The sequence below is a fragment of the Hippopotamus amphibius genome, chromosome 12, assembly GCF_030028045.1.
Source record: "Hippopotamus amphibius kiboko isolate mHipAmp2 chromosome 12, mHipAmp2.hap2, whole genome shotgun sequence".
Lineage (NCBI taxonomy): Eukaryota > Metazoa > Chordata > Mammalia > Artiodactyla > Hippopotamidae > Hippopotamus > Hippopotamus amphibius.
In genome coordinates this window covers 92,806,733-92,821,514 of record NC_080197.1, presented here as the reverse complement: position 1 = coordinate 92,821,514, position 14,782 = coordinate 92,806,733, and the positions used below count along the sequence as shown (strand labels likewise).

The 14,782-nt window shown below is 35.8% G+C and overlaps 2 protein-coding genes across 3 annotated transcripts in view; one reads left to right on the top strand and one right to left on the bottom strand.

Moving 5' to 3' along the window:
• Window positions 1–255: 255 nt before the first annotated feature.
• Window positions 256–12,778, bottom strand: TWF1 (twinfilin actin binding protein 1). Its single transcript, XM_057702755.1, has 9 exons — window positions 12,652–12,778; window positions 10,890–10,967; window positions 8,645–8,823; window positions 7,472–7,567; window positions 6,207–6,311; window positions 4,390–4,515; window positions 3,980–4,130; window positions 3,688–3,809; window positions 256–2,355 (listed from the first exon to the last, which is right to left on the bottom strand). Exons 1-9 carry the CDS (start codon window positions 12,776–12,778, stop codon window positions 2,185–2,187), a joined length of 1,155 nt encoding a protein of 384 aa, XP_057558738.1. The 3' UTR covers window positions 256–2,184.
• Window positions 12,779–12,848: 70 nt separating this feature from the next.
• Window positions 12,849–14,782, top strand: part of TMEM117 (transmembrane protein 117) — a 528,774-nt gene continuing 526,840 nt past the window's right edge. The window contains exon 1 of one of the 2 annotated variants that reach the window (XM_057701206.1): window positions 12,849–12,973. The gene's annotated coding sequence lies outside the window, so the exon portion shown is untranslated. Of the gene's footprint in view, window positions 12,974–13,811; window positions 14,192–14,782 lie in introns of those variants that run through there. The other variant, XM_057701208.1, reaches the window with a different exon arrangement.

Here is a 14,782-nt window from a genome sequence, read left to right as displayed (position 1 = left end):
TGTACGCGGCTGCTGCTATCACAGCAGGAAATAACTCACGGCGTTTTCATTATTGCTGCAGCAGTGGAAAAGTTCTGCTCTATTGAGCACTCTTTCATACAACTGCTTAGGTTTCAAACTAGTTAAAATCCTTTTTGATTTAGACAGGTTACTTAATAGATGATTGGGATTTCTAACCTATCATCAGGTATTGCATTATGCAGACTTACCCAAACATTTAAAAAAATAAAGCCATGAGGGAAAACCAACTTAGTACACAATTTAGAGAAAAAATTTTATTGCAATATAAAACACTTACAAAACGTCCACAGAAGGCATGTAATTCTTCACTGCTATATAAATTTACTGGGAATACTTTATTCACCTTCTATGGTTATGATGATGTCAGTAAATGAGTTATACTCTATAACAAATGCATCATTGATTTTCAACAATCATTGGTTTAATAATAATTAGTTTAAGATTACATAATCACATCTATATATTCTGGAATGTCCACTTACTTTCATGTAGTGTAATAGAGTTTAAAAGTATAATTGCACATGGATGGTAGAGAAAAACATTCATTACTAAATTATTTTATAGCTTCATGACAGGTTAACTTTCTTCCTGACCAAAAAGAACAGCTTCAGCAGCTTGGTCTATGGTCGACAACAAAGCTCCAGGATTCTCAATGCGGTAGTGTGTGTGTGTTGTGTGTGTGTGTGTGAAAAAACTTAAAGTATATCTTTCGTAAACAAGTGCAACATTACCATCAATTATTTTGTATGTTTAAATATTATAGACTGATTATTTGTAAACAAACAAAACCCCACACAAATACTCTTAATTCTAGGGAAAAAAAATCTGTCAAATCATAATTATACTAACATGCTTTTAGTTGAACACACACTGAATTTCTGAAAGGTGCATATATTACCCTAGATAATAAAGTGTACAAATGAGTGTTTCATATTTTATACTAGGAAACGTGCATTTCTGGTATCTGTTTTATGCAGCATAAAGTTTAGATCAAGAAATTCTAAATCCTGGATCCCCACAGTTCACTTAGAAAAGTCCTCCAAAATTATGGCTCTTGCAGCAGGTTTATCAGATTAAACATGATGAAGTTTTCTAGCCCCCTCTATTTCAAGTATCAAAGAAAACGAGGCTCAACATCTCTGTAGGTTGTAACTGAAAATGCAAAGCTTTAGAGAACAGTTAAATGTGTTTTGAAATAAGATAAAATCGAAACAAGATTCTTGTTTATCTTTGTTACGCTGATGACTAGGACTTTAAAATAATTTCATTAAATCTGAATATTTGCCTATAAATGTATGTATGGTTTTAGAAAGAAATCAATCGATGTTTAAAATTTTTTCAATATTATTGGCTTTAGTTTTGCTTTTGAATGATATTAATTTAATATTCAATTGAACATAAATATATGACCTCACGCTACATATAATGAAATGACTTACTTTTGAAATGGAAAATTTTTAAAGCACTACAAAGAGAGTTTACTAAAGCTGTTTAAATGTGTCCTTCAACACCATCGGAAATCCTACAGTATATACCTGGTACCCTTAATATTTCAGAGTGAGCTGATTTTCTGAAATTTTAATGCCATTTACAAAACCAAAAAATCAAATAGAAAGACTGCTGCAATAAAGCACTGTTTCTAAAAGTTGTAGACATGATCCCATAGTCTGAGTGGGCACTGCTCTTCAGAGCAAGCAACTGTCCACCTTTTCCTAGGCACATAAAGTTTTCAGCTTAGAAAATAATCTAACCTGGTCCTTAACATATTCATTAAGTGGAATGAATATTTTAAGGTCTTTCTCTCTCACTTAAAGAAAGAAAAACTGATATATCACCAAAGTGTAAAAAGAACCGTGTTTTACTTTAGATTTTCTGGAATTGGCCCAACCGTACAAAATTTTAAGAACTATGTGAAAGTGTGGAATCATTACTCTATGAAAACTGTGATGAAATTAAACATCATTGTGTCAAACCCTTTTCTAGCCTTAACTCAAAAATAGAAATCATGAGTCTTTTGTAACATTAATTTGAAAAACACACAGAAGTGAAAAGTGCTAATTTTCAAAAAGTACAATTTTTTCCCCTACTATACATCAACATGGAATGATTTCAGTTCTCCTGTACTAAAAGCTGGACTTTTAAAAAACTAGTATTGTAATAATTTTAATCAGTAGTGGCTTCAGTTTCAGCTGGACCCCTAATTAGTCTTCGAATTCCTCTTTTTCCTGAAGGACCTTTTGGTTTTGCAAAACTTTGTTTATGTGCATGCTGCTTGGGGTGTACTTCTTCATAAAGGAAGTCTGCAGTCAACTCATCCCCATCGTCTATCTCGATCTGTAAGAAATGAAATTAGCAAAGTGTGATGCAATATGAAAAAACACAACATTCAAAACCCAACACAAGCAAGGAGCCAGTTTTCAGGTGTGAATGCTCACAAATAAATACATAAAACCCACTCCAGCAAGAGAGAACCAGGGACCCTGTGAAAATAGTTCCCTTTCGTCTTTTTTGGTGGGAGAAGGAGGGAGCTAAATGAGTTGCTTGAATATATAATCAGCGGTGTTCATTTTCTATTTGGTTCTCTCTTCTCCAATTTAACTAATGTTTAAAAGTAGTATAGTAGTAATCACCACTACATTCTTAAGTTGTTCTGCTTTGGTACACTAGATATTTTTAAGAAACATTACTCATGGCCCCTTCATCTCTTGGGTCACCTGAAATCACTCCATAACACAGTTGGCAAACTATGGCCTGCAGGTCAAATCTAGCTCAAGGTAAGAGTGTGTTTTACATTTTCAAAGGGTTGTAAAAACAAACAAAGTAATAAAACAAAGAAGAATATGAGACAAAGACCATAGGTGGCCTGGCAAAGCCTAAAATACTTACTATCTGGTCTTCTGGTAGAAAAAGTCAGCCAGCCCTTGCTATAGAAAGTGATTCTTAAGAACTTAAAAAGCTCTTAAAGGGCTCAGTACCTAAGACACTGGTAATTTGTAAGGACGTGTTTTAAGAGTTGAAGGGCTCAAGAATAAACCATATCTTTCCCCAGGCCTCACCTGCATTTAAGAAAATAAATTTAAGCAACCTTGTAACTTAGCTCCCCAAATTCATGTTCATGCCCATTCTCTCCTTTCCCAACAATTGGAAAGATTCTCAACCATCCCATGATTCAGATATAAATAGAGACCGTAGTTCCTTATTAGTAAAATTCTTGAGACAATCACAAGCATGCAGCTTTAGTAGCACTGTTCAACAGAACTTTCTGCAATATGGAAATGTTCTCTAAATTCTGCACCATCCAATACAGCGCCATCGGCCACATGTGGCTAAAATGAGCACTTGAAATGTGGCTAGTGCTTTTAAGGAACTGAATTTTAAATCTCATTTAATTTTTATTTGTATTTAAATTTAAGTAGCCACATGTAGCTTGTGGCTACATATTAGAGAATACAGATCTACAGGGAGACTGGGGTCATGATAGGTCATCCTCAAGCACTTAGAGGAGTTCCTAAGGATTTATAGTAAGAAAAAAGAAACCTTCATTTATAAACTACTATACATCATGAACTACATGACAATAAAAATCTAACAAAAACTGAAAAATTTAAAATAAATAGGTATTAAATGTATTAATAAGATAAATTAGATAAAAAAACAGGTAATTACCTTTCTAATGACATCCATTTGTAGTTGTCTTTCTACAATCTCTAGCAGAGGGCTCTTGCAGCTAGAATACAGCATCCGTTCTCTTATACTGCATGTGTATCCAGGCATTGAATAAATAAAAACTGTAAATTAAAATAATAATAAATCCAATTAGCAGCATATCAATGAAAGCACACATTAAACCTCATAAAACTACAACTAAGCCCTCTGGCCAAGAAAAACGAAAGAATGTAGTGGTGAAACATCAACCAGCAAAGTGAAAGTAACACGTTAAAAAAAAAGTATCGTGTACCTATAGACTCCAAATAGTGTCCTTCATGGGAATGTTTATACAGAAAGAAATGATAACGTGCTGAATCTTTGGGAATCCTCTTTGGCAAATCTTTTAGTTCTGTATTTATTGTGTTGGCCAAAATTATAATTTCATTTTTTATATCTATTTCCTGTCAATAAGAAACAAAATACACTTATTAAACAGATACACAGAAATTTAAAATTTATAATTAAAAAACAAGCAGACAAGGGGAAACACACAAGTTCACTTTTTCCACAGTGAACATACATTGCTTTTGTAGTTTAAAAAAAATGAATAAAAAATAATCAGGAAGGAAAAAGATTTAAAATCCATTAAAAACAAACCTTATACAAGCTGTAAGATAGCAAAAAGAGAAGCCACTTCATAATAATCATTATGTCTCTTACCAACTGCACATAGTTGAGCTGTCTATTATTCAACTTTTCCAAAGCCTGAAAAGCTTCTCGAGAAACAGGAAATGCTACTCCTTGTAGTGTTTGATGCTTAGTGTCCACACTCACGTCAGTTTGTACCTAGTATGACAGATTTAATTTACTGATGAAGTTTAGCATCTAGCAGTGTCAGATGGCAAAGAAAAGAAAACCCAACCTCTACAGAGTGTTATTCCACCCTTGCTCATTTTAATATAATTAAAATTAACACTTAAAACACTATGAACTTAAAAAGCAAATAATTTTTCACATATGTTTCAGGTGCTGCTAGCACTTTGTCAACATGCAGTGTGTGCGCCACATGTTGATGAAAATGCCGGAAGTGAGCATCAGAGCGAGTGTGCAATGTGAGTGGGGCTTGGTTTACATGTTTGGTTTGGCACAACTGCCACGAGCTACATAAGCTCTCTGAAGTGTCTTAAGATTACACTTCTAATTACAAAATTTTACTTGATAAAATTTATGAACAGTGTGATATAAATATAATTTGTATTGAACTTTACTTTGTTCTGCTAGACATAAAGTGCAACACAAACACCATGCACTGAGTTGAAAGGACTCCAAACAATATACAAAGACACAACACAGCTCAACAAATTATACTACTGCAGAAGTTCCACACTTTAGCTTTCATTACTAAGAACATGGGTGTGCACTTATTAGAAGAAGAGAAGAATATTTCAAGAAAGCTTTCAATGCAAATATTTAAGACTTTTATACTCAATAAATGATAGCATAGTATAGGCTCTCATTTGCAACAAAGTCAAATAGAAATTTTACTTTAAAAAAAAAAATGAATGGAGATTCTACAGCATAAATGATATTGGATAATGAAAACATCATAGAACATATGCAAATGCATACCCCAATAAGATCCTCTGGGTTCTGATTGCAAGGAATAAAACAAACTATCAAACTTGTAAAAAAAAAAAAATCATGTAAAAATCCATACTCAAATAACTTGAGTTAAAATAATATAAAGATAGATCCTTGCTATCAGGTCAATATTATATAATATTCAATCACTTTCCAGATTGATTCTTATTAGTCTGTTACTCAGACAAGTGAACAGTGGTTTCTGCTACTTGTTCTTTTCTATAAAATTTCAGTAGAAATACAGTAGCTATTCTAACTCAGAATTGCTGCAGGAAACACCTTAAGAATATGATACACTATAATATGGATGAAATTAATTGACTCTAATATGCTAAACAAGTACTCAAATAACCATCTCCCATATATATATGTGTGTGTGTGTGTGTGTGTGTGTGTATATATGCACACACCCATCCAAGTAGCGTCCATAGAAATTAATTTATAGAGCCTCTAGAAATCCTAAACACACGATAGCATTTATATTTTACTCTCTTTAGTCATCAGTATTCTCTGAAATACAAAACAAACCTTCCTCAGGCAACCTCATTAGATATAATATCCCTCACACTAAATGGGTAACGCATACTTTTCCCATTTATTGATATTTAGTATTAAAAGTACAAAGTTAAAAACAGTTGTACTTCTGACAGGATGATTACTAATCTATCACATACAATATAAAGAGAAGAGAAAGTTATTTATGAAATTAATATGAATTTTAATATTCACTTTTAACTTTTTCCGGAAAACACACTGAGCACAGTCTTGTCTCTAAACTGAACAGAATAAATGTAAGCTATCTAACTTATTTATTCTCTAGTTACCTCTTCATCTATTAATTAAAAATACATTTTTAAGCACTTAAAATCTTGCAAGGTTTCAAAATGGTAAAATACCTCATTAATTTTAATCTGTCGTAATTCTTCTTCAGCTGCAGTCAGTGGGGCAGGAGAAGACTGTGACAGCAAATATTTCTTATATCCATGTAATGATACATCTTCCTGTAAGCACAGAAATTGACTGTTACTAGCTGTGAGGCTACTTTAGGAAAAACAAAATTATTAATTTAACAAAATATTTTACATGAAAATAAACAGTAACAAGGCTTTTACTACCTTTTTTTTTCTAATATTTTATTCTACAGGTTTTAAAATTTTTAAGGGGAGTAGCCATGCTTCATTTCCTAAAGCTTTATGATTACTAAATCTTTTGTATGAGTGTGGTGGTGGTAACGCCAGCCACGTGATGAACCTGATCATGCTTCAAGTCTATAGGACAATTATAATTAACTTTCTGGGGAAGCCTGCCCCATAATTATTCAATAATCAACATATTCAGTTTGTGAACTCTGTATTACAGTGAATTATATAATTTCTCTATAATTATTCATAGAAAATAATTATAGTTCTTATTTAAAAAAAAGAAATATTCCAAGAAAGTTTACGTCTCATAAAAATTTTGTGGTTTGGAAGACTAACAGAACTGAGAAACCAGGCCACTTCACAATTAATGTGAATATGCAAAGCACTCCCATCTAGTCGTATGCTCTATCCACCAGAATATATTACTCCCTGAATCACAGTAAGAGCTCTAAACAACAAAAAACCTGTTCAAAAAATACACTGTCATTTTCTTAATTTGGGGGTATATCTACAAATACATGTATTTACCATATAAATTTTATAATGAAGTAAATTCTTAATAACTAAATATATTACTGAATAATTACCCCAATTAATTACCAATCAATTTACCTGCCTCAATGTTCTAAATAATAAAGCTATTGCTTCCACAGCATGAGTATAAACATCCAAAATATCTAAAAACTACTATCTCTTTTAAGTAGTCTCTCATTTGTCTGAGCCTATTTCCCCATCCTTAAAATGAAAAGCTGAACTAAATGAGGGGTTGAACTAAGTGATCTCTAAGGGATATTCTCGTGTCTGAAGACTAACAGAGGAGATTCCAACATATTTTAAAAGGGTAAGTATGATGTTTCAGTTAACTTGCATATCATATGAAACCTGACAATATTTTCTCTTATTCTTATGTTTACAGACTCACCAATCAGAATTCACATTAATTACCCCATTACCTAGGAGTTCGTGAAACGTTTTAATTGCAACAATATAGAATCTACATAAAAGCATAAGTTTTGTACCTTTACTGTTCCGAACACTTCATCCTTAATGTGGCCACCTCCAAACTCCTTTTTCAGAGTTGCTCTTGTTGCTGCATACAACATTTTTTGACGAACCTAGTAATTGTGAAAGTTTACTTGCAAGTTTACAGATTAAAACTATCATTACAAAAGAAAGCACTTTATAAATGTTTTAAATCTTCAAGCACATTAAAAAGAAAATAAACCGTGACAAAGCTGAAGTCCGTTGACTGTAACATGATAAAATGTTACAAATAACCATCATAACATCAGTATCTAAAATATTAATAGCTACTAAGGTAGATTTCAATTTCTTAATCATATTTTTCAAAAAAGTAAGAAAAAACTAAATTTTAGAAAATCATTCTTTTTTTCAAAGTATAAAATGAATTCAAGAATTAAAAAACTACTTAAAGCTACTTTAAAATCATTGAAATGAAGTAACCTTGACACTGACATTTTACTCAAAGCAAGTCTAGGGTAGACACTACTTAAATTGTTTAAGGATCAAATATTCGTGGCATAACTATGGCATAAACCATTCTATGAGGGACAAAGTGGAAAAGAACTATTATATATACTATTATTAAAGCGTCTGATAGCATCTATGGAAAACTACTAAAGATAACTGCCAACCAATAGAAATCATTTCATAATTTTGCACTGTCAAATCCAGTATTTCTTTCAGACATGATATACAGAATTAAATAGGAAGGGATGACTTTTGAGAATGATATCTACATAACTTTTAAAATTGTTATTTTTCTACAAGAAACAAGAATTAATTTTTAAAATATTGGGCAGTGTCTGTATATTAATTTTTTATTTTGTTCCATTAATCAGTTTACTAACTCTCCTAAGAGAAATACTTATTTGTGTGTATGCCCATCACTTGAACGGTAGCTATTAAGAATATTTAATATAACATTCAGTTAGTTCTATAAGAATTATTTCAATTATTACTCTCAGAGCAAAGTAGTAGCCTTTATTCTTCAGAGGTCCACAGAGTCATTTATAATTGCCACAAATTTTAAAATCAATAATAATTCTACTGATTTCAATCAAGGTCAAGATTTTTGACTGTTGCTTCTTAACTTTTTCTTGGCCTAGGAAAATTTCAGAAAAAATTTTTCTAGCTTTTAAGGTTAAACAAGTAACCAAAAAATTACTTACATGAGAATGGTCTGGAGACCACGCAATGAATACCCATTCATATCCCTGGGCATTCTGAGAATCTAACCTGAATAACACATAGCACGGTTGTTTGTCCTCCAACAGGGGTAAAACAAAAGAATCATAATCCTTGTCCCAGGAATCTGAAGGCTGCCTACACGATCCAATCACAAGTTTCTCTATGAAGAACAATTTTTAAAAGATACATAAATGGTTTGAAACACCAAATGGTAGAATAATGAAGAACAGAAGAACAATATATGGTTCTTAACTGTTATTATTTCACATCAAAATACAAAAAGGACAAAGGCTGTAACACAGAAAATAAATACAATATGAAGTAGTATTAAAAACAGGCATAAAAGTTATGACCAGCATAGTTAAAATGTTATAAACACAAGAAAGGAACACACAAAAAATGATTATAAATACTTGAGTTGGATGGCTGAAGAAAGGGTGATTATATCCCATTTTCCAAATGTTTATGCTATGAAGTATCAACAAAATATATTTAACTAAGTGCCCTACCACTCAAAGGTATAATTTCTGAAATGAAACACTGAACTGTACAGTTAAGAAATATGAAATAAAAGCAGGCTTATCTCCTATTTAGCCATAATTCTACAAATTTAAAAATTTGTCCAGAAGCATAAATTGGTACAGCCACTTTGAGGCATTATTGGGCAAATCAAGTAAAACTGAGAATGTACTCTGCATAGAGAATCTCTTGCATATACATATACAGAGGTGTTCACTGCAGCACCATAAAACAACCGTGGAAACTGAAAATAGCCTAAATGTGCATCAGTAAGAGAATGGACATATAATATGTGGCACTGTCATATGATACAATTCTATTCATAGTCAAAAAGAATTAGTGAGCCTCTATCAACAATAATTATAAAAATAATGTTTACAGAAAAAGGAACGATGCAGAAAAAGATGTCAGTTTATGTGAACTCAAAAACCCAAAATAGCACTATATGTTATTTAGGGATACATATAAAAAACAGACTGCACAAAAATAAAGCTCCTAATATAGTTGTCTAAGGAGAAGGTCAGGAAGTAAAATTGTTTAAAGTGAATGTTCTTATATCACAAAAACATTAAATTATAAAAGGCTTGACATAAATATGATAAAAATATTAATTATTAACTTAAGAAGAGATGGAAGTATTTGTTATATTATTTATTCTTCATAACTTCCTTATTTAAAACATTTTCTCAAAGATAAAGCCAGAAAATAGTGACAAAGGAAATACTGTCATTTTTCTGCTACAGAGATGTTAGTTACATAAACTTTTCCATTTTACTTACTTAATTAGTAAGTTAGGAAGTGACAGCATTTAAAATTTTAGTTCAATAGTTCTAAAACATGCTGCTTTACAGTATATATTTATTCTCATTGAGTGTTAATATATGTAGAACAACTGCTTATTTTTCAAACTATTTTGGTATTTTTAATATATAAGAGAAAATGGAAAGCAAATTATATTTACTTCCATTTTATGAAAGAACAAGATATTTTTCCATAGCAAAATATTTCAAGGTATTTAAGAAATTAGGCCAATGGAATATTTTAACATATTCATTTGAGATTAAGTAGTTATAATATTAATTATTCACACTCAAACCAGCTGAACTAAAAGACTCTCCCACCCAATGAATTTCCCTGCCTACAGCTTTACTTTGAAAGGATCAATTTGTAGTTTGTTACACTGTTACATTCTCAGAACTTTTTCCCACAACAAGAAAAGGGGAATCATTTCTGCAGGATACACTGCAATCAAGTGGAGAAAATGGGAGAGTTTAAAACCATTTCTTTCTACTTCAGAACTAACTTTACCGAATAACAACTGACAAGTAACTGTTTTGTTGTTGTGTGTTTTTGGTTTTCTTTTTCTTTTTCGGATAATTACCTGTTACTGATTTTCATTCCAGAGATGCAAGCACTGATATTAGATACAGACTGTGTGACAGAAACTGAGACACAAAAAGTAAAAAGAGGAAGATGTCACACCAAAAACATCTTTTTGTTTCCCTGATAGTGAACTACAGAAATCAGAAGGTAAGCAGGGGCTGGCAGGACATGTCCAAAATGTAGAGGACCCAAGTTAACTAAAGGCAAGCTTTGAACTTGCTTCGCATTTATTAATAGGCTAAATCACTGACAACGACTTAGAAGTTTAAAGATATAACACCCAATAATCCAAGGACAAACAATGTTTAAAAATGCTTTACTAACCATTTTCAATAGATATCTTCAGAAGTCTGTATTTTCCATTTCTTGCTCTGGCAAAGATATCTTTAACATCTTCACTTGCTGTGGAAAAAGATACAGAAAAGTAAACCTATTTTTAATACTTATGTATTAATACTTTCTAATGCTACTTGAATAAGGAAAAAATGAAATATAATACAAAGAAAATCTTGATGCAGTATTATTATTAGTAATTTAAATTATAAAAATTAAAAGGTATAACACAGCAGACATTGTATACAGCTAAGAAACATAAATATTAACACGTTTTAAAAGTATATTAATTCAATGTGTTTTACCTAGATAATTCCATAGCAGAAATAACACTGGGAATGAATATATTAAAGTTTCTCCAACCCAATAATCACAAATCACAATTTCGAAAAACACTTTTATTGCTTGTCTAAAAAATGCTGAAAACCTGCTTTCACTCTCTTCTGGTCCAATTTCAAGCTTATAATAAACAAAAACACCTCCTTCATTCATGTATTTTCTACATTTTCACGTTTAAAACCAACAATAACCGTCAAATACCCTATCCTGACTTAAGAAAAAGTCAGTAAAATTCATTCCAGCGTACGCTTCTGGTTATACTTTTCTAACTCGTATTTCTTAAAAAGCTGGAGTAATCTCACTCAGCATATATATATTTAATAACCTATCCCTTGTGCTCCTATTAAAGCTTCAGTTTCGTTCCAGTGTTGTTCTTGAGTTGTAATACTGACAGCAAGAACTATATTTAATAGTGCTTGCTATAAGGCGCAAGCATCACAGTCAATAATTACACATATATTTACCAAAACTAACGCAGACAAAAACAATGCTTTTAGATCTGCGACTATCTTGCTTGTGTTCGTGCGTGCAGGAGGAGGTGGGGGTGGTGTCAGAGACCCTTAAGAACAAAACACAATCAGATGTTCATCTGGGGAAAGATTCGCTGTCTTCTAACAGGAAGGACCTGCGTTTATACTGGACCTCGCGAAGTGATGGCGAGTCACCCCGGGACACGACATGTTATGTGATTCTGGTGAAGGGAGCGCTTTCAGGTTGCCCATTTCGCAACCAGGAAATAACACAGGTGAGTTGTAACTGCACACGGAGCTGCCCGCACGGGATGATTAAACGCAGCCACACCGATCAGAGGTCTCGGTGCCCCGGGGAGTCCCGAAGACCGAGCCAAGACGCCTCAGGCTCAGCATGCAGACAGCGGCGTGGATGCTCCCACTTCGGAAGAAAATGCCGAAGAGTTTGGGAAGCACCCTTCCTGGAGATGAACGAGGCTCTCGCATCTTTCTTTTTCAGAATCCAGATCTTGTAACAGCTCTATAACGTGGGACCGTGAAAAAGAAAATCCGCCCGTCCCGCGACAGCGAAAGGAGCCCCAATCACCTGCGCGGTTTCAGGACTTCCCCGGCGGATTAGAAAAAGGGGAGCGTCAGGCCAACGTCGGCGGAGGCGGCAGGCACGCCCCCCTTCACCCCGGCCGCCGCCCAAACCCGTCTCCTTCGCTCCGGCGAATTTCGGGTCCGTCGGCAACGTGGCGGCGGCCGGGCCCGGGCGAGGAGGGAGGCAGGCCGGCCGGGAGCGCCCGGGACTCCAGAGCGCGGAGAGGCGCGGAGGCCCGGCTCTCCCCCGAGACCGACTCCCAGGGCTCCGGGCCCGACTCCGGCTCCGTCCGTCCCGCCCGCCCGACTCGCCCGGGGCCTCCCGGGAGCCCCTTCCCCGCGGGCAGCGCCGGCGCCGTTACCTTGGATGCCGGTCTGGTGCGACATGGCGGCGGCCGCCGACGCCCGGCTCCGGCGCTGAGTGCGGTGAGCGGCCCCGGCCGGCGGCTCCAGGAAGTAGCGGCTCCCCCGCCGGCCCCGGCGCGTCATCGGCCTGCGCCCCGCCCCGCCCCGCCCCGCGAGGCCCGCGGCGTCCCCGCCGCCCGCATCGCCGGCCCCCTGCCCCCCCGAGTCGGCTCCGCGCGGGCGGACCGCAGGTCCACGGCCCCCGGCCCTCTGCCCCGCTCTCTGCAGGGGGTGGTCACTGTCCCCGGGATTGGCCGCGGCAGCTCCCGCTCCAGCACGGTGAGAGCCTGCGGGGCCGGCACGATGGCTTTGCCCTCGGGGGTCTGCCCTCCAGCGACCCTGGCGACACCGCCTTTCACAGGTTCAGCAGAGGCGATGCTCAAAGACCACCATGAACGTTTGACTGAACACACGTTTTCAGCTTTCAAAAGATGTGCGCGATATCCTTCTTGGTTTACTCCTGCAGGCTGTGCAATTTAATGGAAACGGTCACTCCCTGCTCCATTTCTTTGGAAAAGGATTAGTAGATAGGTAGCCTCCCGTCAAAATCCCTCACGCTTTTAAATTGAGTTAATCTCAGACTGTTAACCTTTCTTTAGTTGGGCACATTTAGAGACCAGGTTTTCCTTTCTCTTCTTTCCAAAGCCGCTGAGAGTGAGATTAGCTGATTTGAGTACTCTGTAGTCAGTTCTATCATTGTAAACTATAATACTGTTATGCTTTAGGCTGGCCGTTTATTCTCTAATCAGGTAATTACTGATTCATCTGTAAGGATAAATTTGTAAGGTAATAGCAGATATTATTAAAAGTTATTTTCCGTTTTCTGCTTTTATGAGCCTGTATTTCCCTAAGGATAATTTTAGTAGTTATTTTTGTGCTACTTTTCTACGACTCCTAGATTATAGTTCCCTAGGTAGAAAGCTGGGTCTTTTGTTTTTAGGGCCTTGAACTGACACGTATACAAAAGTACAGTCTGATTATTAACAAATACTCTGTACAGGCTGATAATATAAATGCAAGTTAACAAAATCACTCTTCAAATGCAATGTATTTTTCATTAGTTATCTAGTGGCTGGGTAATTGTTTTCTTTATGAAGGTCATAGCAAACAAGGTTGCTACTTTCTGTTCCTTGCTACTTAAGTCTTATTTCTCAAACACATCCTCCTATTCTGGAATAAGCAAAATTTAATCTGAGTTTTATAACTTGTTTGGATTTAAGAAATGTAGGGAGGAGTTTCCTTGTAACCAAATTCTTCCTGACACAACAGTTCACCCTGATTTACCAGTTTTGCTAGCATTGTTAAGCACAGAGAGTTCAGCTGCAATTTTTGACTGATTCATGTTCTGGTGAAGAGAGAAAATTGCCCTAAGGAAGTTGTCATTGCTGAAAAGTACTGATGAAAAAAAATAACTCTCCCATTTTCAGGCCGAGAAAAGACACCTGTGTCATGGTCTGAGCACGGGTTGGAAAAGACTTTTCAGACGCAAGGCAGAATGTAAGGAAGGTAGAATTTATTAAAGAGAAAGAACGCTGCCAGAGCATTGGGCCGACTTCCTGGTAGCCAGGAGCTACCAGGCATGGGTTGCTTGCCTGTTTTTATAGCCAGGGAACCTGCTGTTATCTATACTTTCAGTGTGCTGAGCAGGAGAAGAACAGGGCAAGTATCTTTCCCTATATGGGTTGGGCAAGGGAAGGGGCGTGCTGCTTGGGAGGGCTCTGGGACCTTGCAATGGTTGCATCCTGACAGAGTGACAGAAGTCCTGTAACTCTTTGTTCTGGCAGTATTGGCCCTTTGAGTTTATCTTGTTCTTTGTCCTTGGAGCACTCCACACCCTGTATGTTCAGCCCTGAAGAGGATGAAAGTCCAGATAGGTTGGTTAAGACCACCATGGCATCCACCAGAAATGTTTATTTTCTGCAAGTACAGTAGTTTGACTTAAAACTGCAAGAGGCTTGGGTGCATTGTTTATGAAACAGCAAAATTCCTCTAGCAAAACAGGAAATCTGAGAAGGGAAAAATGTTTGCTAAGATGTGAACAGCATGGCCAAAATGATCTTTTTTACTGTCCATCAGTATTTCTACATA